Genomic DNA, 24,730 nt, shown 5'->3' with positions numbered 1-24,730 from the left:
AGTCACCAAACCAGAAGCAAGGACTGGGGATGCAGGGCTTTACCCAACTCCTCTTCTTATGCTTCTCCTCTGTCTCCTCCACCCTCGGGGAGCATTTTCCTTTCTAGAACTAATGCGAGTGAGTGGAGAGAGAGCCTGGCTTGACCACAGACCACAGAAAGGATGTCCACGTTTTGTTTTTAGTTGCACCAATATCCTGATGTGGGACCCCCCAGCACCTACTATGTCCCTGTGCATGGGTTCTCCAGGCCTGCAATATGACTGCTGGCAGCTTGCTTCTCTGCAACTAGTTATCCTGCAGAGAAATTTTACTGAAAGCTGTCTGCACATTGTACCTACTGTGGCATTGTTGTCACACGCAGTGACCTTCATAAATGGCTTTGGGAAAGTCACAAGGAAATAACAGAGGTGACTGGTGGGTTTTTTCCTCCTCCTTTATGAGAGTCTGCTCTGATTTGCTAAACAAAGTTGTGCAATCACTGGGAAATGAGCTCTGTGCTCCTACATGCTCCCCAAATGCAAACAAGCAGGCCAACCACCCCAGTGTTGTAATGTTTCAGCCTGAAATCTGCTTGGATAACCCAGCAGGGTCCTTTGTCCTTTTGGAATAAGGCAAATAGTGCATGGCAGCAGGAATCAGCCAGCATCCCAGAGCACTGAGGCAGAGAGAGCAGAGCCCAGAGGAGACAGGCTGAAGCTAGTTACAATCAGGGTCTTGGCTCCCAATTCCTGGTGAAACTCCTAAAGGGAGACTGTTAAATCATGAAATTAATCACCATCCTTTTCCTTTGCTCCAGGCTGCTACCAAGTTTAACGCAAGAGTCCTCTCAAGAAATTGACTGCAACGACCAGGATGTATTTAAAGCTGTGGACACCGCTCTGAAGAAATATAACAGTGGAAACAAAAGTGGCAACCAGTTTGTACTGTACCGCGTAACCGAGGTCACCAGAACGGTGAGTGAGCTGTGTTTAACCTTGAGGTCACTTGGGATTTACGCTGTCACTTGGAGCCCAGGCCTCACCCACCCCACCCCACCCCACCCCCACCCCACCCATGCACCCCAATCACCAGAGAACCGACAATCAAAGGGAAGCTATGTGGTTGTTTAGTTGCTAAGTCTTTTGCGATCCCATGGACTGTAGCCTGCCAGTCTCCTCTGTCCATGAAATTTCCCAGGAAAGAATACTGGAGTGGGTTGCCATTTCCTTCTCTAGGGGAATCTTCCTGACCCAGGGGTCGAACCCACATCTCCTGGATTCTTTACCGCTGAGCCACCAGGAAAGCCCATTCTTAAAGGAGTATATCTAAGAAATATACGATCTCACTTGTGTGGAATCTAAAAATTCCATCTCACAGACACCAAAAGTAGAATGGTGATTGCCAGAACTGGGCGGTGGAGGAAACTGGGTGGTGGGAAACACTGGTCAAAGGGCACATATGTCCAGTTATAAGATGAATAGGTACTGAGGATCAAATGTACAGTGCAGTGATTACTGTTATTAAGGCTTTACCGGAAATTTGTTAAAAGATTAAGTGTTCTCACTACAAAAATGAAGGTAACTATGTGAAGTGATGGGTGTGTTAATTAGCTTGTTTGTGGTAATCATTGCACAACGTACATACAACTTTTATTTGTCAATTAAACCTCAGGGAAAGGGAAGGTTTGTCTAAGAGGAGTCAGCTGTGTTGAACAAAATATCTATCGTGAAATCAATGTGGCTCAATGCATCAAGGTAACAGCCATGTTCTAGCTGGGTTTTAGTATTTTTTTTAAATCATTGATTGACACACACAGGATGGAGACAAAGTCTGACAGCGTGTATGACGTTAAGAAATACAAATCTTTCAATAGTTCATTTAAATGAATTTCACTATAAAACACTGTGTTTCTGTGATAGTTAAGCAATCGATTACTTTGGTGGAAAAAAAAAAGCAATGGCTATTTGATATGATGAGGAGAAAGGAAAAAGTCTAGTGGATAGAGGTTTTTTGTTGTTGTTTTCTGAAAATCCAGTCTTTCTGTTTCACAAACTTGTGCATACATGTGAGTCCTAGGGTTCTCTAGCAACAGTTTATTGGTGTTGTCTTTATTGGTTGGCATCCATGGCAAATGTGGTTTATTCTAGTTTATTCTAAAATGTCCATAGAGTCACTGTTCATCTTTACTTTGCCATGTTGACACTGCCAATACCATGATCACTTAGGTTTTACTAACATCTGAAACCTGGAAGGAACCTCAGAGTCTATTTTGTCTGATGACATCATCTCCCAGATGCAAGTACTATGGAGAGAGCACTTCCCAGTGAGTCAGGAGATCTGCAATCCCAGGCTGGGTCTGCCTTTCCAAGGTGGGGAGGCTGCCTAAGCCATATGCCATCCACCTGGGGCCTCCCTGCTCTCACCTACCAACTGAAAAGCTGGGCAACATCCTCTCTGAGGTCCCAGACTTTGCATCTGGAGGCTCGTCTAACTCAGCACCTTTAAACTTTAAAAGGTTTATTATTTCATGACATGCTAAATAGAAAGCAAAACAATGCAAACAAAAATACTAAAATTACTCATAATTAATTGAACTGTGGTGTTGGAGAAGACTCTTGAGAGTCCCTTGTACTTCAAGGAGATCCAACCAGTCCATTCTAAAGGAGATCAATCCTGGGTGTTCATTGGAAGGACTGATGCTGAAGCTGAAACTGCAATACTTTGGCCACCTCATGCGACGAGTTGACTCACTGGAAAAGACTCTGATGCTGGGAAAGGTTGGGGGCGGGAGGAGAAGGGGACGACAGAGAATGAGATGGCTGGATGGCATCACCGACTCGATGGACATGAGTTTGAGTGAACTCAGGGAGTTGGTGATGGACAGGGAGGCCTGGCGTGCTATGATTCATGGGGTCGTGGAGAGTCGGACACGACTGAGCAACTGAACTGAACTGAACTGAATCTCACCATCCAGATAACTGTTACTTTTTTTTGAAAGTTTAAAAAGGCATATGGTTTGTTTTCTAACTGTAAAAATGATAGATGTTTGTTTTAAAAAATAGGTAATTCAGGAATGTTTGTTTAAAGAGAAAAGCAAAAGAGAACTGTACTGCCACCACTGAAAGACACATATTTTAGCAGTTTCACTGCATAGTTTTCCAGACTTTTAAAGATCACATATTTATGTATAAGTTGGTTTCTACAAAAGTAGGCTAATACTATGGATCTACTTTGTGACTTAAAAATATGTATATTTGTAAATAGTATATTACGAATTTCTTCCAAGCAAATATTTATAAGCTTTCAATATTTTTTCAATATTTTAATAAATGTTTTTGCATTAACTGAATCAAATAGAGGTCAAATATTCATAAGTGTACCAGATCTCAAATGTTGTGCTATTGGGTCAGTTAGATGAGACCTATCTATCCATGATTGCTGTTTTTCAGGATAATCCTGACATATTCTATTCCTTGAAGTACCAAATCAAGGAGGGCGACTGTCCTTTTCAAAGCGACAGAACTTGGCAGGACTGTGACTACAAGGACTCTGCACAAGCTGTGAGTGTGTTGACCGTTCCCGAGGCTCCATTGTTCTCTGCCAAGTGTGCCAGACTTGTCCACCAGTGCTGGAGATGATTAATATTGCTGGCTGCTTTTATAGGATGCACATACACCCTCAACCGTGTAGAACAGTCAAATGCTTGATGTCTGTATTCTCACACAGGTGGAAGGGGCGTAGAGAGGCCCGCAGTTGAACATGGAGAAAGCCCTCCAACAGGGATATGTGGGCCAGGCCCCAGAGAGGCGACAGATCAATACTTGGCTGAGATCTGGGCCTTGTGAGTGGAGAATGAGGCTGCTTCAACTGAGCAGTCCTGAGTATGAATCCTGCTCTACCTTCAACCAGCTGATCACTTGGAACCAGTGTGCTCCCTTGCAAGGGAAGATCAAAGTGACTTCATGAGCTTGTTGAAGGAAAAAATGAGACACATTATGCAGACGACTTTGTTTTAATAACAAGGGGTCTTAAACTAATGCCTACCCTGCCCTGGCACAGCACAGCTGCTGGTTTGGCCATAATAATTGAGGGAGATTGTGATGCTGCCTGCCAGGAATCAAGCCAATCTCCTCATAATCCAGGGAGCCATTTCTTCAATGTCAAAACCCTGGCTTCCTGAATTCAGTTTGAACACTGAAATTGAGAGGTTAATCAAGAAGAGAGTTTAGCAGGCTGATTTACAGCCAGGGTGTGCATCTTGATGGAAAGGAAATATTTCCAGGGCTCAAAACAAAGATTCATACTTTAAAATCTCGTCATTTAGAGTGCCTTTCCTCTATCTCATGAATATTGGTGACTTTTAAAAAATAATGATTTGGCTGAAAAATACTTATTCTTGTGTCTCAAAACTCTGCTTAGGAAAAAAAAATCTTGACAAGATTTTAAAAAGGAAAGCCATATTCAGCAATAGTACTAAGTGGATTTCATCTGATAGATTAGGATAAATCTTTTTTTTAATCTTCCCCCCCCGCCAGGCCACAGGAGAGTGCACAGCAACCGTGGCCAAGAGAGGGAATATGAAGTTCTCTGTGGCTACCCAGACCTGCCTGATCACTCCAGGTAGCTGATGTGTTTGCTGGTGCTGCAGTGGGGGGAAGTGAACCTTTTCGGTATGGTGCCAAAAACGCTTTACCTGAGGGTGGCAGTGGCGATAACATTTGAAGCCTTGTGGGGGCGCTGGAGGGGGTGGAGTGGCAGACTCCTGAGGTGGGCCCAGGCTCATGCCAATCATCCCCTTGGGGTTATGTGGATTCTCTTCCTCAGGAGCTGCGTCGTATTAGGTGTGTACGAAGGAATGAGAAGACACAGAACTGGCCTCAACTGTAGGTAGCGTCCTAGCATGAGAAAAGCACAGGTTTTGAGTCAGGTCCGGCCTGGAATCTTTCAAAGCTCTCACTTTCTTGGTTTTTCCTTACCTGTGAAAGGAGATAACAATAATTCCCCCTTTGTACCATTCTTTTGGATGAAACTAGATGATACATCTGAAGATGTAATCATAATAATGTATTAATGATAGTCAAGAAGTAGTAACAATGAACATTTATTGAACACTTATTCCAGCCACAGTTCTAATCAATTCATATGCAGTAACATATCTAATCCTCACAACAACTCTGTGAGTCAAATAGTAATATCCCAGTTCACAGATGAAGAAACTAAGGCCCACAGCAGGCAAGTATCTTGCCCAAGATCCCACAGCTAGTAATTAGCAGAGTGGTTGGAATAGACCCTTCATAAATGAAAATCCTTTAGATTCTAAGTATGGAGCAGCTTATCAACAGGTAACCACTGTTAGCTCCTTCCCTCTTGTGGCAGAGGTGCCAGGTACAGAAGGATGGACATATCTAGGTGATGTTCGTCACAAAAGCCATCCTGGAACTGGCCTTTGCTTACAAGTGAGCTCCAGAACAGCATCTTCAGCCACCCTGGTGAACTGGTTCACCCTGGTGAACCAGCCTACCTGGTGAACTGTAGTGGTGACTCTTCTATTTCAGCCTTAACCATCCATAGGGTACCCACAAAACTACATCCCTTGAGTTCCCATTGTTGCAAGAAGTTGCATTCAAAGAAAGATAGTCTTGTGACAGAAATCACAAGTCATTAAAATTTTCTGATAGGGATAGCTTTCTATCATTCAGCTTAAGAACTCTATGTTGTAAGCAGATTTTAACATTATCCAGAGCACAGCACGTACGTACCATGAGAGAAAATGCTCTCTGCCACGCCTTCAGAAATTACTGCAGGTCCACAATCCTTTATCTGAAACCTATTTGGCCAGATGTGTTTTGGAACTTCAAATTTTTTAATCTTTATTTTAATTTAAAAGTCTCTCTAGAAATTGGGGCAGGGTGGAAAATCATTCTGTTACCCAGAAAAACTGAGTTTGCATCTTTCCCTGCTCTTCTCACCCTCAGAAGGCTGCTCCGGCTCTTCCCCTACCCTAGTTGGGAGCTGCCCTTGAGGTCAGGCAAACCAGCCCCTGGGCTTGTCTCCATCTCCCCCTTTCATCTCCTGCGTTCATCTTTTTCTGTTTGTTTTCACATCAGTAACTTCTCTCATCTTTCCCATGTAATCCCCTCGGGTTTTTCAACTTTGCCCATTACCCTGATTCAATCTAACTTCTACAGGGAAAGGAGGGGGTAAAGCTATGACTATTTCCCAGTCAGTCTTTTCCTGACCCGTTAATGGAAAGAGAGCTGACCACAGTTGCAAAGGGGGTTGTGTTGAGCCTCTGACTGAGGGACCTTACACCCTTGGACAGTGAGAGCCCCAGGGTCAAGGGACCCAGGACTCCTTCATTACTTCCCCTTTTTGCCACATGTGCTGTCACTGATCAATGAGGAAGGCTGTTTGTTATGAACACTGGTAATCTAATATAAACTCTCTCCTTTTAAACATATTTTACATTGTTTTATTAAAACCCGTTCAGTGGCTTCCCGTTCTTACAGGGAAAGTGTCATAAGTCGCTCGGTTGTGTCCAGCTCTTTGTGACCCCATGGACTGTAGCCCGCCAGGCTCCTCTGTCCATGGAATTCTCCGGGCATAGTATGAGCCAACAGGGAAGCCCTAAGGGCTTGCATTCCATTCTTAATTCACTTCAGAAGGTCTAGGAAAGGCCCCCAGTTGAGCGGAGAAAGTTGTGAGTATGTGCATCTTCCAGGAGAGGGTGCCATAGTTTACATCAGGGTCGTCAAAGGAGAGGGCGACCCAGGAAGATAGGAGAAATCCAGGCCTACAGAGCTCAGCTCAGGCCGCACAACAGAGGCCTCTCTACTGACTGCTGAGTTCTGTGCTCAGTCGTGTCCAGCTGTTTGTGGAACCCAGGTCTCCAGCATTGCAGGCAGATTCTTTACCGTCTGAGCCACGAGCCACTAGGGAAGACCAAGAATACTGGAGTGGAAAGCCTATCCCAACTCCAGGGGAATCTTCCCCACCCAGGAATCGAAGCGAGGTTTCCTGCACTGCAGGAGGATTCTTTACCAGCTGAGCTACCAGGGAAGCCCCTGCTTCCCTACTGACTGCTCAGACCTCAAATCACCCCTCCCTGTCTCCCACTATAAACTGATAAGATGTGTGTACACTTTGTCCCACACCTCTGTCCCTGGCTCATCCTGCTTCATCCAGACCCATTTGTCCCTTCTCAGGCCTCACACCTCGGGTTATGAGGTTTACCTTGACTGCTCCTCACCCTTCTTAGCTCAGCCTCTTTTCCTCAGAAAAGTCTTCCCTGTGCTTACTCTGGGCTCCTGCCTTTCCAAGTTCTTGCTGAATTATATTGAAATCATCCATCTCCAGTTCTGTCTCTCCCCCTTGACTCTGTCCAACTCCTTCATGGCAGTGAACATTACTAATGAATTTCTGTATCCACACAGCCAGGCTCAGCATAGGACATGTTATAGCAGGTGTGAAATACATGTTTGTTCAGTAGAAAGGATACAGAATGTGTTACGCCCTGAGTCCAGCTTCAGTGGGCTTTCATTAACACTGAAAAGTTAATTAAAATACATCTGTAATGTTTTTATTTTTATGAGGATAGATTCGTGTATCACTCCTGTAATTTTAAGTGACTTTAAAATAAATTTTAAGTAACCATGCACAACAGAATGCATACAAGATGTTCCTAAGTGAATGGGAGGCCTTCCCTCTGACTCAAAAGCAGTCTCGTGTTCTCTTTTTCTAGTGCTTACTAGGATTTACTGGAAAGTTTGTTATCAAGGCTTTTTATTGGTGAATTATCTGACTTATTCAGGGCAATGTATGTGAATGTTTCTCTCCTTAATGCTGCCCTTTTGCCTACTCTTTGTCAAGCTGAGGGCCCCGTGGTGACAGCCCAGTATGACTGCCTTGGCTGTGTGCATCCCATATCTACCACGAGCCCCGACTTGGAGCCTGTTCTGAGACATGCCATCCAACATTTTAACAACAACACCAATCATCCCCACCTCTTTGATCTGAAAGAAGTAAAAAGAGCCCAAAGACAGGTCTGTTCTTTTTCTCTTACCATAGTATTGCTAAAATGTGTTAGACCTTTAAGGTTTAGAATTTCATTACCTAAAATAAATCTTTTCCCAGAGGAAACATGATTCCACAGGTGGTGGTGAGGAACTCTTCCGTGTTATCATATGACCAGCTCGGGAGAACAAAGGCTTCTCCACAGGCACAGTGATTTGGATGCTGCAGTGTGTAATGAGGGTAAAGGAGGCTAATCAGACTCCCTTCTTGGGAGATTTGTTTTTAATGAATGTGTGGTCAGCTCTGCTTGTGCTGTGAAATGGAAAAGTCATTGGTGAAAATAAACTCATTCTGGCCTCAGGATTTTAAGAAGACTCTATCATCACCTAGCTATCATGAGGCAAACATGACCCTTCAATATTAAAATGTACCTAAAAAGGTTGGCACAGTTGCTGGGTACCCTCTAAATTATAGTCTCTGTTTCATCAGAGAAAAGAGCCAATACTTGTATTAATAAATCTGGTTTTTCCATTAAAGCCTTTACTGACAGTTAACTGGGCCCCTTGAATTTCAGCCTCTAATTATGGAGGACTCACTTTGGTCGGTAGCATTCCTTCTTTTAATTGATCTTTAGTTGACCTTCAGTTGACCTTCTGGAGCTTGCCTTCATGCAAGATGCAAGCTCTACTTGGTTCTATTCATGACCAGCTATCAGGGTGGGACCCACCTCAGATAAAGCAGGAGAAGTCTTACTGCCTGGCAGTCTGGGAGCCTAAGGACCTACTGGTTAAAACCACTCCAGCTCCCAAGTTTTCTTTATCCATCTAGAAAAACATTATTAATATTTTACAAAATTTAACAGATCATTTTTTTTCCTGCTGCCCACAGAGGAAATATTGCTAGGTCTTACTTAAGAAAATACAGTAACTCTATCTATAAATTGCTTTTTATTTTCAGATGTGTGGCTGTATGTGTGCGTTGTGTTGAAGGGTTTGAGCATCATAAAGTGCTCAATATTAATTTGGTAATGACTTTTCCCTAGTAATAATAATAGTTTGTATTTCTGAGCACTTACCAAATGCCAGATATTATTCTAAGCTCCTTCTAACACTGTGAATAATGTTTAAACTGACCTTTAAATATTCAATCCAAAATTGTTTCAGGTGGTGTCTGGATGGAACTATGAAATTACTTACTCAATTGCACAAACTAATTGTTCCAAGGAGAAATTTCTATTCTTAACTCCAGACTGCAAGTCCCTTTCAAATGGTGTAAGTAGGCAAAAAATCTAATTATAAAGTTCTTAGCCTTTTGGGTCCAGTATTTACAGATGTGGGAACTCAGCTGTACAGGAAGATTCAGTCAGTAAAATTTTAGATGACATTCAACAGTTCCATTTCATGTCCCATTGAGAATCTGAAACTCACATCACCTGTCAAGCTGCTTACCCAGTGGTCAGAGTCTACACATCTGGCAATAAGCATCTACAGATGTATCCAGGAACTAGCAATAGCCTGAGACAAAATGATCCACAGTCAAGTTTGTCTTTTCATGTCTTCACGCTTTCTTATCTCCGTTTCCTTCTGTGTGTTCAGCAGCCTTACAAGGCTTCTGAACTCTACCCAGGACAATACTCCAACTGTCTCTGCTTGTTTTCTCACCCTCCCTCCCCTACTTTTCTCTTTAATAAATATATCCTATATAACCTCATTTGAATCTAAGCATAAAAAACAGAAGATGTTACAGATTCAAATGAGGTTATATAGGCCTAAATGTTATCTAGCTTTAATCTTGCTGCATCTGTTTATAAAAGCCCCAGTTAAGTTTTTGCTTTGTAACAATGGCAAGCCACTCCAGTACTATTGCCTAGAAAATCCCATGGATGGAGGAGCCTGGTAGGCTGCAGTCCGTGGGGTCGCTAAGGGTCGGACACGACTGAGCGACTTCACTTTCACTTTTCACTTTCCACTTTCACACATTGGAGAAGGAAATGGCAACCCACTCCAGTGTTCTTGCCTGGAGAATCCCAGGGACAGGGGAGCCTGGTGGGCTTCCGTCTATGGGGTCACACAGAGTCGGACACGACTGAAGTGACTTAGCAGCAGCAGCAGCAGCAGCAGCAACACAGAAATGCAAAGACTGGTTGAGATAACAAAGCCAGTCAGATTTTGGTATAAGTTTCCTAAGGCTTCACTTCTTCATCTGTAAAATCGTGAAGAATAATAGTATCTATCTCACACAGTTATTACAGTAATTAAAGAACATAAAATGCAAATGAATTATTTTGCCCACAGTTGGTAAGATTAAAGGCCTTGCTATTCAAAGTGTGGTCCGTAGACCAGCAGCATCAGCAACACCAGGGAGCTTCTTAGAAAAGCGGAATCTCAAGTCCACCTAAATCTCCTGAATGAGAATCTGCATATTATCAGTAACAAGATTCTCAGGCAATTCATCTGCACATTAAAATTTGAAAAGCGAAGATTTAAGGAGTTTCCTAAGTAGTTCTCTGTTATGTTACACCTTAGAATCACTAACCTAGCTTTAAAAAACACCTATTCCCAAACCATTCCCCCAGACCTGATTTAATTGGTCTGGGGTCAGATGATCAAAAGTTTCTCAGGTAGTCCAAAGATGCTGGTAATACTGAGAACTTTTGAGTTACCTCCAGTATACTTCTCCCCATCCAAAATTAAGGTATTGTAAGTGTGGTATTTCCTATATCTTTAAAAAATATGACATTTATTATATTCATGTGTGTTCTTTTGCTGGAAGTATACATTTATAGGAATCTTCAAGACAATAAGAAAACAAAGGAAAAAAATAATGTTACATTATATATCCAAATACTCAAAGTTATCTGAGTGTATTTCCTTCTTGTCTTTTTTAGATGGGGAATATGGCCAATTTTGACCAGTTTTTTGTGTGTGTTTTATTAGTTGTAATTACTTTACATGCTACATTTTTTTCTATGTCTTTAAAACTCTTGATAAACTTCTTTTTAAATAACTTTTAATATCCTAGTGAAGATAGTGAATATAGATTGCTTTTTAAATTACTTTTCTATTTTTGGTCCTGTGTTCAAAAGCAACAAAGTATGTTGTTTCTGTTTTTATTATAATTAATACCTCACCAAACATCTTTTAGAATAAAGCTATTTTTGTGTTTTGGGTGGTGATGCAGTTGTTAAAGAATCTGCCTGCCAATGCAGGAGACACAAGAGACACAAATTACATCCCTGGGTCAGGAATATCCCCTGGAGTAGGAAATGGCAACCCACTCCAGTATTCTTGCCTGGAGAATCCCATGGACAGAGGTGTCTGGCAGGCTGCAGTCCATGGGATCACAGAGTCAGACATGACTGAGTGACTTAACCCTTGCTTCATATGGCTTTGCTTATCCTTTATGTTTATTTTACTCTATTAAAATTTTTTGAATTTTTTATTTTTTGGTTGTGCTACCCAACCAGGAATCAAACCCATGCCTCCTGTAGTGGGAGCTTAGTTCCCCAACCAGGAATCAAACCCATGCCTCCTGGAGTGGGAGCATGGAGACTTAATGATTAGACCACCACTGAAGTCCCTCTCCATTATGTGTAATCTTTCATTATGTTTTTTATTACATGCTATTATTCTTGAAGATGGAGTACCTTGACTTTGGTTTTAACTTAATCTGAAAGTCTTTGTCTTTCTAAAAGAAATGTTACCCACTTACTTGTATAGCTACTGTTTCTACATCAGGTATTCTTGTCATCTTATTTCATGTCTCTGTGTGTTTGTGTGTGTGTATATTTGTTGGTGGTACTGGTACTTTTTCATTGTTTGCTTTCTGTCTTTTGCATATAGACTACGTTTTGCTTTGTTTTTCTCTATACAGTAATTTGCAGAGTCAACATTCTATTTTTAATTTTACTAGTCATTTAAAGATTCTTAAAAACATTTTTAATTTATGCTTTTATATGCTTTTAAAAAACAGGATATTGGTGAATGTACAGATAAAGCATATGTGGATCTCCAGCTAAGAATTGCTTCCTTCTTGCAGAAATGTGACCTTTATCCAGGTAAGGGATAATACGTGTTGGTGTTCATGTTGGTCCCAGACAACTGGCTAGGTCTTTCCATAGCTATTGTGCTTTGGTTCCCATGACCCACAGACTATACTAGGAACACCGGGTCCCAACCCTGCCCTGCTGTGCTACAGCAGGTGCACCTGAGACTGCTCAGCAAGCGGCCAAAGAGAATATGGTGACAGGAGGAAAAATTCATGTTTTCTGGGCAAAGCAGCCCTTCTATTACATCAGCTGGTTTTCTTGTATACCAGCTGTCTCTGCTTCAGATATTGTGAACTGGGGAAGCTGTATCTCATTTTTAACTACTCAGAATAAGATCTTTTCAGTTAAAGGTTTTTTCCTTTGCATGTTATAATATGGGGAAAGGGTGATAGTGCACATTTAAGGTCAAGTTCATATTTCTTATACCAGTCAGCTCGGCCGTGTCGGGTGCTCTACAACCCCATGGACTGCAGCATGCCAGGCTTCGCTATCCGTCACCAACTCCCAGAGTTTACCCAAATTCACGTCCATAGTGTCAGTGATGCCATCCAACCGTCCCATCCTCTGTCGTCCCCTTCTCCTCCCAGCCTCAATCTCTCCCAGCATCAGGGTCTTTCCAAATGAGTCAGTTCTTCGCATCCAGTGGCCAAAGTATTGGAGTTTCAGCTTTAGCATCAGTCCTTCTAATGAATATTCAGGACTGATTTCCTTTAGGATGGACTGGTTGGATCTCCTTGCAGTCCAAGGGACTCCCAAGAGTCTTCTCCAACACCATAGTTCAAAAGCATCAATTCTTTGGTGCTCAGCTTTCTTCACAGTCTAACTCTCACATCCATACATGACTACTGGAAAAACCATAGCTTTGACTAGATGTACCTTTGTTGGCAAAGTAATGTCTCTGCTTTTTAATATGCTGTCTAGGTTGGTCATAACTTTCTTTCCAAGGAGTAAACGTCTTTTCATTTCATGGCTGCAATCACCATCTGCAGTGATTTTGGAGCCCCCCAAAATAAAGTCGGTCACTGTTTCCCCATCTATTTGCCATGAAGTGATGGGACTGGATGCCATGTTATTAGTTTTCTGAATATTGAGTTTTAAACCAACTTTTTCACTCTCCTTTTTCACTTTCATCAAGAGGCTCTTTAGTTCTTCTTTGCTTTCTGCCATAAGGGTGATGTCATCTGCATATCTGAGGTTATTGATATTTCTTCCGGCAATCTTGATTCCAGCTTGTGCTTCATCCAGCCCAGCATTTCTATGATGTACTCTGAATATAAGTTAAATAAGCAGGGTGACAATATACAGCCTTGACGTACTCCTTTCCTGATTTGGAACCAGTCTGTTGTTCCATGTCCATTTCTAACTGTTCGCTGCTTGACCTGCACACAGATTTCTCAGGAGGCAGGTCAGGTGGTCTGGTATTTCCACCTCTTGAAGAATCTTCCACAGTTAGTTGTGATCTACACAGTCAAAGGCTTTGGCATAGTCAATAAAGCAAAAGTAGATGTTTTTCTGGAATTCTCTTGCTTTTACGATGATTCAACAGATGTTGGCAATTTGATCTCTGGTTCTTCTGCCTTTTCTAAATCTAGCATCAGTTCAGTCCAACATCTGGACTCATCTTGAACATTCTTATACCAAGGGTTGGCTTTTCTCATACTTGGAAGATAGTTGTGTACATTGCACAATATGAAGCATTACTGAAGTTTCCTGCTCACCAGAGTCATAGGATTTAAAATTTTCCCACTGGAAAATCGTTCCTTTATGTTAAGCATTGCTTTTTACATTTTCCATAAAAAATGCAAAAACTTAAGAAAAGGGCAGCATTTTGATTGAGTCATCTTCTGATTGAAAGTTTCCCTAAACACACTTGGCTTTTAGAAGAGAAAAAGAGGAGAGATAGTCAGTTGGAGGTCTAAGAGGCAACCTCCACCACTGGATCTTGGGCTGCCACATGGCCCTCTGTCAGTGGATGCTGGATCACATGTGGAAAAGGTACTAGGCTAGATTGCTACTTCAGGGCACACACTGACATAAAACCTGCCTCTTTCAGGGGAGGATTTTGTACAACCACCCACCAGGCTTTGTGTCGGCTGCCCCAAACCTATACCTGTTGACAGCCCAGAACTGGAGGAGCCTCTGAACCATTCCATCGCAAAGCTTAATGCAGAGAATAATGGAACCTTCTATTTCAAGATTGACACTGTGAAAAAAGCAACAGTACAGGTCTGTAAATTATTGCAAATTGTTTACTAATTTTGCCACTGATCTTGGCTCTGGATTGGGAAACAATATACATGACAAAAAGAGTCAGACACGACTGAGCGACTAAACTGAACTGATACCTGACAAATAGGATTCGGTAGACTTGAATTTCAAGTCCCAACCTCACAGCATGCTTGATGTGTGATCTTGGACAAGTCATTTAAAGCACTGTCTCTGTTTTCTAGCCATAAAGGACTATAGTAAGTGTTAGTCGCTCAGTAGTGCCCGACTCTTTGCGACCCCATAGACTGCAGCCCACCAGGCTCCTCTGTCCATGAGATTTTTCTAGGCAAGGATACTGGAGTGGGTTGCCATTTCCTTCTCCAGGGGATCTTCCCAACCCAGGGATTGAACCCAGGTCTCCTGCACTGTAGGCAGATTCTTTACCAACTGAGCTACAAGGGAAACCCATAAAGGACTATAGGAAGGGTCAAAAAAATAGCATATGTCAATCACTTCTTAAAATCTAAAGTGTCATATAAGTACTAGCAACTTATATAATTAAGAAAATTGAGAGCTAGGAAAAACAAGACTTATCCTCTGCCTTTCTAGATCCATCTCTCATTATAACATCACTCAGTGCCTTGGGCTCAGCCACATCAGCCAGTCATTGCCCAGACTTTCTTTGCATGCTCATCTCCATGTCATTTTTTCCCTGCCTGGGGTGCCATTCCCCTTTACAAGTGTACCCTCTAGGAATTCATCTCTCCTTCCATGCCTGTCAGTAGAGGTGAAGGAGTATCCTTGTTTGGAGGTCAGAGGGCCTAGTTCTGCAACAGCATCTGCCACTCACATCCTGGGTGACCCTGGGCAGTTATTCAGACTCATGAAACCTTTGTGACTCGATCAGAAAAGCCCAAATCCCTTCCAACTCCAACAGCATGTGACCGATGTATTTATGGACAGATTCCTATTATGGAACCTCAAAACTGGCTTCCCTATATACAAGCTAAAGAAAAGTCATCAAAAAGGAGCCAAACTGGGAATTCCCTGGCAGTCTAGTGGTTAAGACTTCACACTATCACTACTGAGGGCACAGTTCAAACCCTGGTCAGGGAACTAAGATCCCACAAGCAGTGCAACATGACCAAAGAGAAAAAACTATTATAGCAAACAAACATGATTTTTATAGGATTCCCTGATGGCTGAGATGATAAAGAATCTGCCTGCAATGCTGGAGACCTAGGTTCAATCCCTGGGTTGGGAAAATCCTCTTGAGAAGGGAATGGCCACCCACTCTAGTATTCTTGCCTGGAGAATTCCACAGACAGAGGAGCCTGGCAGGCTACAGTCCATGGGGTGGCAAAAAGTCAGACATGACTAAGCAATTAACACACACAAAACATAATCTTTATAGTCTACAAAGAAAATCTCACTTTAAAATTTCATAATTCTGGCTCAGTAATTCAAGCTGGTTTTAGAAAAGGCAGAGGAACCAGAAATCAAATTGCCAACATCCGCTGGATCATCAAAAAAGCAAGAGAGTACCAGAAAAACATCTATTTCTGCTTTATTGACTATGCCAAAGCCTTTAACTGTGTGGATCACAAGAAACTGTGGAAAATTCTGAAAGAGATGGGAATACCAGACCATCTGACCTGTCTCTTGAGAAACCTGTATGCAGGTCAGGAAGCAACAGTTAGAAATGGACATGGAACAACGGACTGGTTCCAAATAGGAAAAGGAGTACGTCAAGGCTGTATATTGTCACCCTGCTTATTTAACTTATATTCAGAGTACATCATGAGAAATGCTGGGCTGGAAGAAGCACAAGCTGGAATCAAGATTGCCGAGAGAAATATCAATAACCTCAGATATGCAGACGACACCACCCTTATGGCAGAAAGTGAAGAGGAACTCAAAAGCCTCTTGATGAAAGTGAAAGAGGAGAGTGAAAAAGTTGGCTTAAAGCTCAACATTCAGAAAACTAAGATCATGGCATCTGGTCCCATCACTTCATGGGAAATAGTTGGGGAAACAGTGGAAACAGTGTCAGACTTTATTTTGGGGGGGCTCCAAAATCACCGCAGATGGTGATTACAGCCATGAAATTAAAAGACACTCCTTGGAAGGAAAGTTATGACCAACCTATATAGCATATTTTAAAGCAGAGATATTACTTTGCCAACCAAGGTCCATCTAGTCAAGGCTATGGTTTTTCCAGTGGTCACGTATGGATGTGAGAGTTGGACGGTGAAGAAAGCTACGTGCCAAAGAATTGATGCTTTTGAACTATGGTGTTGGAGAAGACTCTTGAGAGTCCCTGGGACTGCAAGAAGATTCAACCAGTCCATCCTAAAGGAAATCAGTCCTGGGTGTTCATTGAAAGAACTGATGTTGAAGCTGAAACTCCAATACTTTGGCCACCTCATGCGAAGAGTTGACTCACTGGAAAAGACCCTAATGCTGGGAAGGATTGGGGGCAGGAGGAGAAGGGGACGACAGAGGATGAGAGGGCTGGATGGCATCACTGACTCAATAGACATGGGTTTGGGTAGACTCCGGGAGTTGGTGATGGACAGGGAGGCCTGGCGTGCTGTGATTCATGGGGTCGCAAAGAGTCGGACATGACTGAGCGACTGAACTGAACTGAACTGAATTGAATTTCTAGAAATATAAAATAGAAAAAGTCTTTAAATACAATAATATTCATTACAGCTTTAACTATAAAAGCAAAAAATAAAATGGTAAACTCTCAAAATGATCAATAATGTAGAAATGATCAAATTGTGCCCAGCATATCCTTACAATGGAGTATTAAGCAGCAATTTTAAACCATGTTTGTGAGTTCTTGACGTAGAAAATACTTGTGTTATACTATGCAGTGAAAAAAGAGGCCATAAAATTGAATAGACATTCTGTTCTCGATCATGTTACTAAAAAGTACAGAAAAAAAATACTGAAAAGAAATGTCTCAGATTATTCATAGCTTTTAGGTGATGTCACAGTGGGCTGTTTATTGTAATTGTCCTTATTTCCTGTATTAGTTTTATATGCTGGGGGTGGCAGGGAGGAAGACCTGAACAAACCGTATTAAAGTAAATCAAAACTGACACTATGATTTCTCTCCTACTCAGACACTTATTTCTGGATGCCACGTCCTTTCCCTGATCTCACTAGCACATAGCCCATGTTGGGCTTGCTTGAAAGGAGTACCAGCTTATGCTGCTCAGAAAGACAGAGCTTTTCTGTCTCGCTCTGTTTTTCGGTAAAATTCCGTTATTCTTACTGATGCAGGAACAGTCCAGTCCTCCACCACATAATGCATGTCAAAGAGCTGCCATCAGGAGAGATCCACTCATTCTCAAGTGTGTGAATCTAGGCCTCTTGGTAGTTCCAGTTCTTCTAGAATGAATGTGTTTATGCTAAGGTACAAGGAAAACCGCAATAGAATAAGCTGCATCCCTTTACTTGCTAAATTAATCTGGAATATTGTGACAATTTCAAATTTACTTTTAAGAGGTGACTCTTTACTTATTTTTGCATTTAAAGAGAGCAATTTGGTCACTCAAGGCAGCCCTAGTGGAAGCAGCTGATTTATTGGAAATCAGCTTATCATAATGAATTTGCAATAGCCAGTCTCTTAGTGACCCATTTGCCAAACTGTTAATTTGTTTTACAATTTTAGTCTTGCCGTGTTTAGTCCTATTTGGGTACAAGTCCATTCCAGGTTGGTTTCATATTTCAGATACCAAACAGAATGGTTGTGATTTCTGTCATATACGGTTCATTTTGCCCTATCCCCACGGCTGCTGTCAGTGTTCTTCCCTGCCTATGCTCAGATAGGATCTGTGGGTGCACATTCAGGAATTTTCCTTTGACAAAAAGTCCTAGAAAGGTGAAGGAATATGTAGATGTCTAAGATTCATGATGCAAATTGACAGATCACCAAATGATTTGCAATTATGTCAATTCACACCATGTGGATGTAAGACACTGGCTGATGGTCTTGACTTGACCTATTCAAATACTATAAGCAGTGACTGAGATTGCATGTTTCCCACACCTGGCCAGGTGTCATCTCTGTTTTTTATCCTTGACATGATGCAAGGTTAAACATGATGTTGTATAGTTTTTTTATGTGTGTATCCTTGGTTATTAATGAAGGTCAACTTGTTCAGGAGTAATGATCTTTTTAACTTCTCCAAAAGAGCTGGTTATGTCCTTGGTTCATTTCTTTAGTGTTGGGCTTTCTGTGTGTAAGAATATTGACCCTACATCATATTTTTCCCAGTTTACCTTTTTACCTTATTCACTGTGACATTTGAGAATCAGTTTTCATTTTTGTCTAGTCAAATTTTGACATTTTCCCCTTCCTTTAGGTTCTTTCCTCTGCTTTTCACCTACGAAAAGCCTCAACATCCTATGAACTGATAAATGTTTTTTATAGCTTTCTATCTTATTTAGTTTAAATGTCTTAGGCATTTGGAACTTACGTTACTAAGTAGTACTCTGTACTTTAAAAACAGAACGTGGACAGGATGGACTTAAGCAGGAGAGACTTCTGATAAGAACAGCAATATAGGTGCGATTTTGAGGTTCTTGAACACAAGATATTACTAGGTTTACTTTATTCCTCCCCTGGACCCTGAATAGAATTGAGCCACCAGCTGTGATTTTTGTCATATATTGTCTGCTTTCCGAGGCAACATCATATTAATCAACTGTGGCTCAGAGGTAAAGAATCCACCTGCAATGCAGGAGACTGGGGTTCAATCCCTGGGTCAGGAAGATCCCCTGGAGAAGGAAATGGTAACCCATTCCAATATTCTTGCTGGGAAATCTCATGGACAGAGGAGCCTGGTGGGCTACAGTCCATAGGGTTTCAGTGGAACTGGACACAACTGAGTGACTAAATAACAACAACAATGTCAGAAAACTGGATTAAAGTATACTCTCAAATTAAGCAACAAAATTTATGATCACCAATGTATACACTCTAAAGGACTTCGCTGCCCAGCTTATACACATCTGGAGTTTTATAAGTTATCAAATTTGTCTTATAAATTTACTGTGCTTACCTAGAAAATGATGCCAGAAAAGGTAGAGGAGTAGTCTAGCTCTTTCTGTGACTCTGCTCTCCTCATCCTCCTCTCATGCTTTTCAAAAAAACACAAAGAGAAAGGGAAGACTGGTATGTTATGGAATTATACTATCACTCTGTAACTTTATTTTTTCAGTAATGGTCAACATTCCAGGAAACAGGTATGTATAATATATTCTTTTTGATAACTATATAATGTTACACACACCCACATTTAAATCCTAGAATGAAATGCTGAATAACTTAGCCTGAAGATTGAGCTACGTTAACTGCCTTTTAAATTTATATATATAATTTAAAAACATTTTATAAAGTATATTTTTCAAGTATGTAAAGGCTGTAAGCCTTTTTTAAAAAAAAAACTGTGCTTGGGATTTTGTTGAAGTTAGTGTATTGGAAAAAAGCCACACAATGACTTTTACTTTTTAAGTAAATAAAGTACATGTATTCTAGACCAAAAAGAAAAAAATTGGGCCACAAATGTTAACAGAAGACAGTATTATATAATGATTAAAACTTGCTAGAGCTTAAAATAGTTTCTTAATATTAAAAAACAAAACAAAAAAAACCTCAGAGAAGCAAGCTAGAAATCCAAAGAACTTTCCTAATCACATAATTTAATCCACATAATTTCTATAGCCGTACTAACTCAGTATTTCTCTGATTCAAGCTTTGGTAGAACAAAAAGGTATGTTTAAAGTAAATATTTAAGTTTTCTTCCTACTCGTCTTAGATTCTACATATTATGACTTAAAACCTTTGAATTGCTGATGAATCTTGCAGTTGCTGAACAATAAAACTTAGGAAAATAGATAAAAATGATAGCATAGTTTTCTTTTCCCATTTATAAAAGGAAATAAGCCCAATTGCCAAATATTTTAACGTGCATACAAAGTTTTATTGTCAAATATCTGTACTTTTTGAGGGTAACTTTCATTTGTTCAGTACATAATTAAAATGTCAAGGTTCTCCCCTAAAAGCCCTTATGATAAAATGTATGATTTATTACACAGCATTAATTACGCTCATATTTTGTGCTAATTCATTTTCCAGGTGGTAGGTGGAAAAAAGTATTCTATTGTGTTCATAGCAAGGGAAACCATATGTTCTAAGGGAAGTAATGAAGAGCTGACCAAGAGTTGTGAGATCAACAGACATGGTGTGAGTATAATGCAGCTGTCTTACTGATTCCCTGGAAATCCATATGATGTTTTATGCTTATTTATGTATCCAATGAATAACATTGTTTTCTCTTTTGGCTTCGATTTTCATGGATAGCTAATTCTAAACTGTGATGCTGATGTTTATGTGGTGCCTTGGGAGGAAAAAATTTACCCTACTGTCAGCTGTCGATCACTTGGACAGGTATGATTCTAATTGCCGTTGGTTTGGGTTAGTTATGCTCGATCTGAAAAATCATATTTGGAGGTTGAAAATGAACCACTATTTACATGAATTGGAGGACTATCTTTTTAAATTGGGAGAACACTCACGTTTCTATGCTAATCTCTCTTCTTATGGATAGAAAGGGAGAGCAGCTGTCCCTTAATCACTTCTCAGACACAGCCAGTGTCCTGTGAGTCCACAGCTTCTCTTAGGGAAGCACATCCAAGGAGCTTGGGAAAAATGCAGGTCGCACACCCAACTCTACATTTCCTGAATCAAAGCTATATTTTAACACAGTCCCCAGGGAACTCATACCCATATGCAAGTTTGAGAAGCATTAGTTTGCATCATTTTTTTACTTCTTAAAAGAACCCTGGGAGGTAAGTAGTACTTTCCCTACTTTCAAGATTGAGACACTAAAAATTACAAAGATGCTAAAGTCCTAAAGTGGATAATAACTTTATCAAGTGCTTCCTCCATCTTAGATACTGTACTGAGGACTTGACATTGACACATATTTTTCTCCTGACAACTCTACGAGGCAGGTGATTTTATTATTCCTATTTTACACACAAGGAAAGTGAAGCTAGTGGTCCTCAGATACAAATCTAGGTCAAATCAGAGCCTACTCTGTTCACCATCATACTGATAACTAGTAGGCTCTGGCTTGTTTGACCTCAAAGACCATGCTCTTTGAATCACCAAACACTGCCTCCAACCACCACGTTCTCACAGGTAGTAAGTGTGTAGGTAGAAATAACCCACAAATCCATAGCTTCAGTGCAAGTTGCCTCTGCTCCCTTTGTTCTGCATTTAGGTTTTTGCCATATGTAGGTATGTATATAGTCTAATACAAACATTATACAAAGGCTGTGTTTTAAGCTTGTGAACATATATATCCTGTGTTTCAATTCAACAGAGTGATTGTGGATATATGCTGCTTATATATTCCATTCTTAAAACCAGTTAAGGTCTTTTTGGATAAAAAGCAGTAACATGCTAATAGAAATAGTATCAATTAATAAATAATGTGCCATGGTTTATGAAATCATAGGCTTAGAGAGTACCCTAGAGATTATGTAGTTAACCATCCAGTTTTTCCTGATTAAAAACTCTCTGTTTTAGAGTATTATTAGGAACAAGAATCAATAGCTCTAAATAATCAAATCAATCAAAAGAGGCAAAATTATTCATTTTCATCCTTTATGGAATATTAATGTATATAGCACTTAAAATCTGGCAAAGACATTCCCCGTCGTAAACTGAGATAGCATTGTCAGGCCCCATCCCTTCTTTCTTCTTTGATAGTGTGGTTTTCACAGTAATGCATTCATCTTAATATTTCCTGTTTAGACCTCACTCATGAAAAGACCTCCGGGTTTTTCACCTTTCCGATCAGTACAAGTGATGAAAGCTGAAGGAGAAACAACTGTAAGTCTACCCCACTCTGCCACGTCACCTGTACAAGACGAAGAGCGGGATTCAGGGAAAGAACAAGGACCCACTCGTGGGCATGGCTGGGACCATGGAAAGCAAATAAAATTACATGGCCTTGGCCTTGGCCATAAACATGAGCACGACCAAGGTCATGGGCACCACAGGGGTCATGGTCTCGGCCATGGACATCAAAAGCAACATGGTCTTGGCCATGGACATAAGCATGGTCTTGGCCATGAACATAAGCATGGTCATGGCCATGGAAAACATAAAAACAAAGGAAAAAACAATGGAAAGCATTACGATTGGAGGACACACTACTTGGCAAGTTCTTATAAAGACAGCACTACATCCTCTGCACAGATGCAAGAGAAGACAGAAGAGACAACACCTCTCCCTTCCCTAGCCCAGCCAGGTGTAGCCGTTACCTTTCCTGACTTTCAGGACTCAGATCTCATTGCAACTGTGATGCCTAATACACTACCACCTCCCACAGAGAGTGATGATGACTGGATCCCTGACATCCAGATAGAGCCAAATAGCCTTGCATTTAAATTGATTTCGGATTTTCCAGAAACAACTTCCCCCAAATGTCCTGGTCGCCCCTGGAAGCCAGTTAATGGGGTGAATCCAACTGTAGAAATGAAGGAGTCTCATGATTTCGATCTCTTTGATGCTCTTCCTTAATTTAGGCAGCCAGGGGTATTTCTTTAACATCTCATCAACCTCTATCCCCATTGTCCAAAGATCCTCATATAATACAACAAAAACCATGAACATTCAGAACAGCCTAGAGAAAAATAAATGGTGAGATTCTCCATGAGAACACCATCAATCCCCATGGATGACATAAAACTGTGTGCAGAATTCTAACTCCTTTCTGAGGTTTCCTCCCAAGTTTTCTTAACTAACACAGAAAATGGACAAACTAATGTACTTGTGGCCTACTACAGTTGCTTTTCTGATAATAAATGTGTACCTTAAAACTTATATCATCAATTTTCATACAAAGATTCTTGACATTTTGAATAAACTATAACATCTGGTCCATATGTGGCAATAAGGGAAGTTAAGAGACTGAATGCCGAACTTCTTAATGGAGAAAAATAATAATAAAAACCTCCTGAGGTCAAAGAGGAACAAGAGAGAAAGACAGATTGGCCAAAGGGAGGACAGAGAAAATAAATTAACTGACTTTCTGTTTCCAAAATGGGCTAGCAATCTCAAACAGTTACTCCCATGTGACAAAACTATTCTGATAATTCTCTTTCTGGGTGAGAGTGTTTCTTGTTAAGTCAGTAATTTCTGTTTACTCATTAACTACGCTTTGCAATAGGGCTTTCAAATAGGAGTTTTCTGTTTATTTGTATGTTGCCAGCATCAGACTGAGTAATCCTTACTGTTCAATAGCTCTGAGTTTAATGATAAGGATGGAAAGCAGAAGTAATACAAAGGCTGACCTGCTTGAGGAAATCTTTTTTTTTAATAATTGATAAGGGGATATCATGAGATGTGATGCAAATTTTGTTCAGAAATTTTATGAGAAATTCTTTCTAGCCTTTATAGTTGCATTTTCTTTTGCTATAACATTGAAGTATATGGACTTTTGCAGGAAAGAATAATATTATTATCTTTAATTTACTGATAATGTGAGGGAGGCATATCTTTCACAACCCCTGCTGTACTTTTGCCTAGGGAAATAGGGCTTTATAACCTATACTCACCTGTTGATGCACATCACTGTTTCTTCAACTTATTGGATGCATTTGAGCTGCTGAGTTTTTATTTCATTCCAAATATTATCTGTACTTGCAAATAAAGAACCAATGATCTCAGGAAAAGGTCTCATCTTGTTGATTAGTGGCTTCACCTTCCTCTCTTTGAACGATAACCTCAAATTGTTAACAGAGTTTTACTATACTTACAGAGGCACGTAAGGTCCTGCGAGTACAAGGGCCGGACTCAAGAGGCAGGGGCAGAGCCAGCCCCTCAGGGTGAGGTCAATTTACCGGCAGAATCTCCACGGCCGGCACAATAGCCCCGACATTCCTGTCAGCGGCCCTGCGTGGAAGGAAGAGAAGATGGGGTAGAATTTAAATAGAGAAGAATGCCATTTTATCCCTCTCTGACAGTGAAATAAAGTTCCGTCTTTATGTTCCCCTCCTGGTTAATTCACACTGGTCTCCTTTCAGTCACAACCAACCTGCAGCCAAGTCAGGGTGATCAGAGAGCCAGCACTAGGGGCTCTGCCCTGGGGGCTCACAGCGCAGCCCTGGAGCATTCGTGCTCACTGAGGCAGGATCCCTTAGCTGGGGCTTCCCTATCACAAAGACCTTGCCACGGGTGCTCAATCAAGGGATAGTGGGTCAATGTTCCACCATGGATCTAAGGACTCTCTCTTTTCCTTTCCTTCTTCCTTCTACTCCTGATTCCCAACCCAATGCTGAGAGAATTTGTCTTATTATATTATTTTTTTTATGATCTAAATTATTACCAAAAAAGAAAAAAATCTTTTGTTAATATAGCTACTAACTTCTCATTATCAGAAAATACTGAG

General features: G+C 40.9%; 1 protein-coding gene across 2 annotated transcripts; it reads left to right on the top strand.

Annotated features, from left to right (window-relative positions):
* Positions 1–567: 567 nt before the first annotated feature.
* Positions 568–24,243, top strand: KNG1 (kininogen 1). 2 transcript variants are annotated; one of them, XM_055418694.2, is made up of 11 exons: positions 568–954; positions 3,430–3,540; positions 4,516–4,600; positions 7,850–8,022; positions 9,157–9,264; positions 11,966–12,050; positions 14,095–14,267; positions 20,404–20,511; positions 20,629–20,715; positions 22,090–22,167; positions 24,101–24,243. In XM_055418694.2, the coding sequence occupies exons 1-11, from the start codon at positions 763–765 to the stop codon at positions 24,209–24,211; spliced, it is 1,311 nt and encodes a 436-aa protein (XP_055274669.2). In that variant the 5' UTR covers positions 568–762; the 3' UTR covers positions 24,212–24,243. The 2 variants fall into 2 exon arrangements, with proteins under 2 accessions (XP_055274669.2, XP_055274666.2); XM_055418691.2 differs by lacking the exon at positions 24,101–24,243 and having other exon boundaries at positions 22,090–23,887.
* Positions 24,244–24,730: the final 487 nt, after the last annotated feature.

Source organism: Moschus berezovskii, chromosome 1 (assembly GCF_049115385.1).
Source record: "Moschus berezovskii isolate FMDL1 chromosome 1, NW_MosBer_1.0, whole genome shotgun sequence".
Lineage (NCBI taxonomy): Eukaryota > Metazoa > Chordata > Mammalia > Artiodactyla > Moschidae > Moschus > Moschus berezovskii.
Note: the sequence above shows the minus strand (reverse complement) of the source record. Positions and strands in the feature narration are given on the sequence as shown.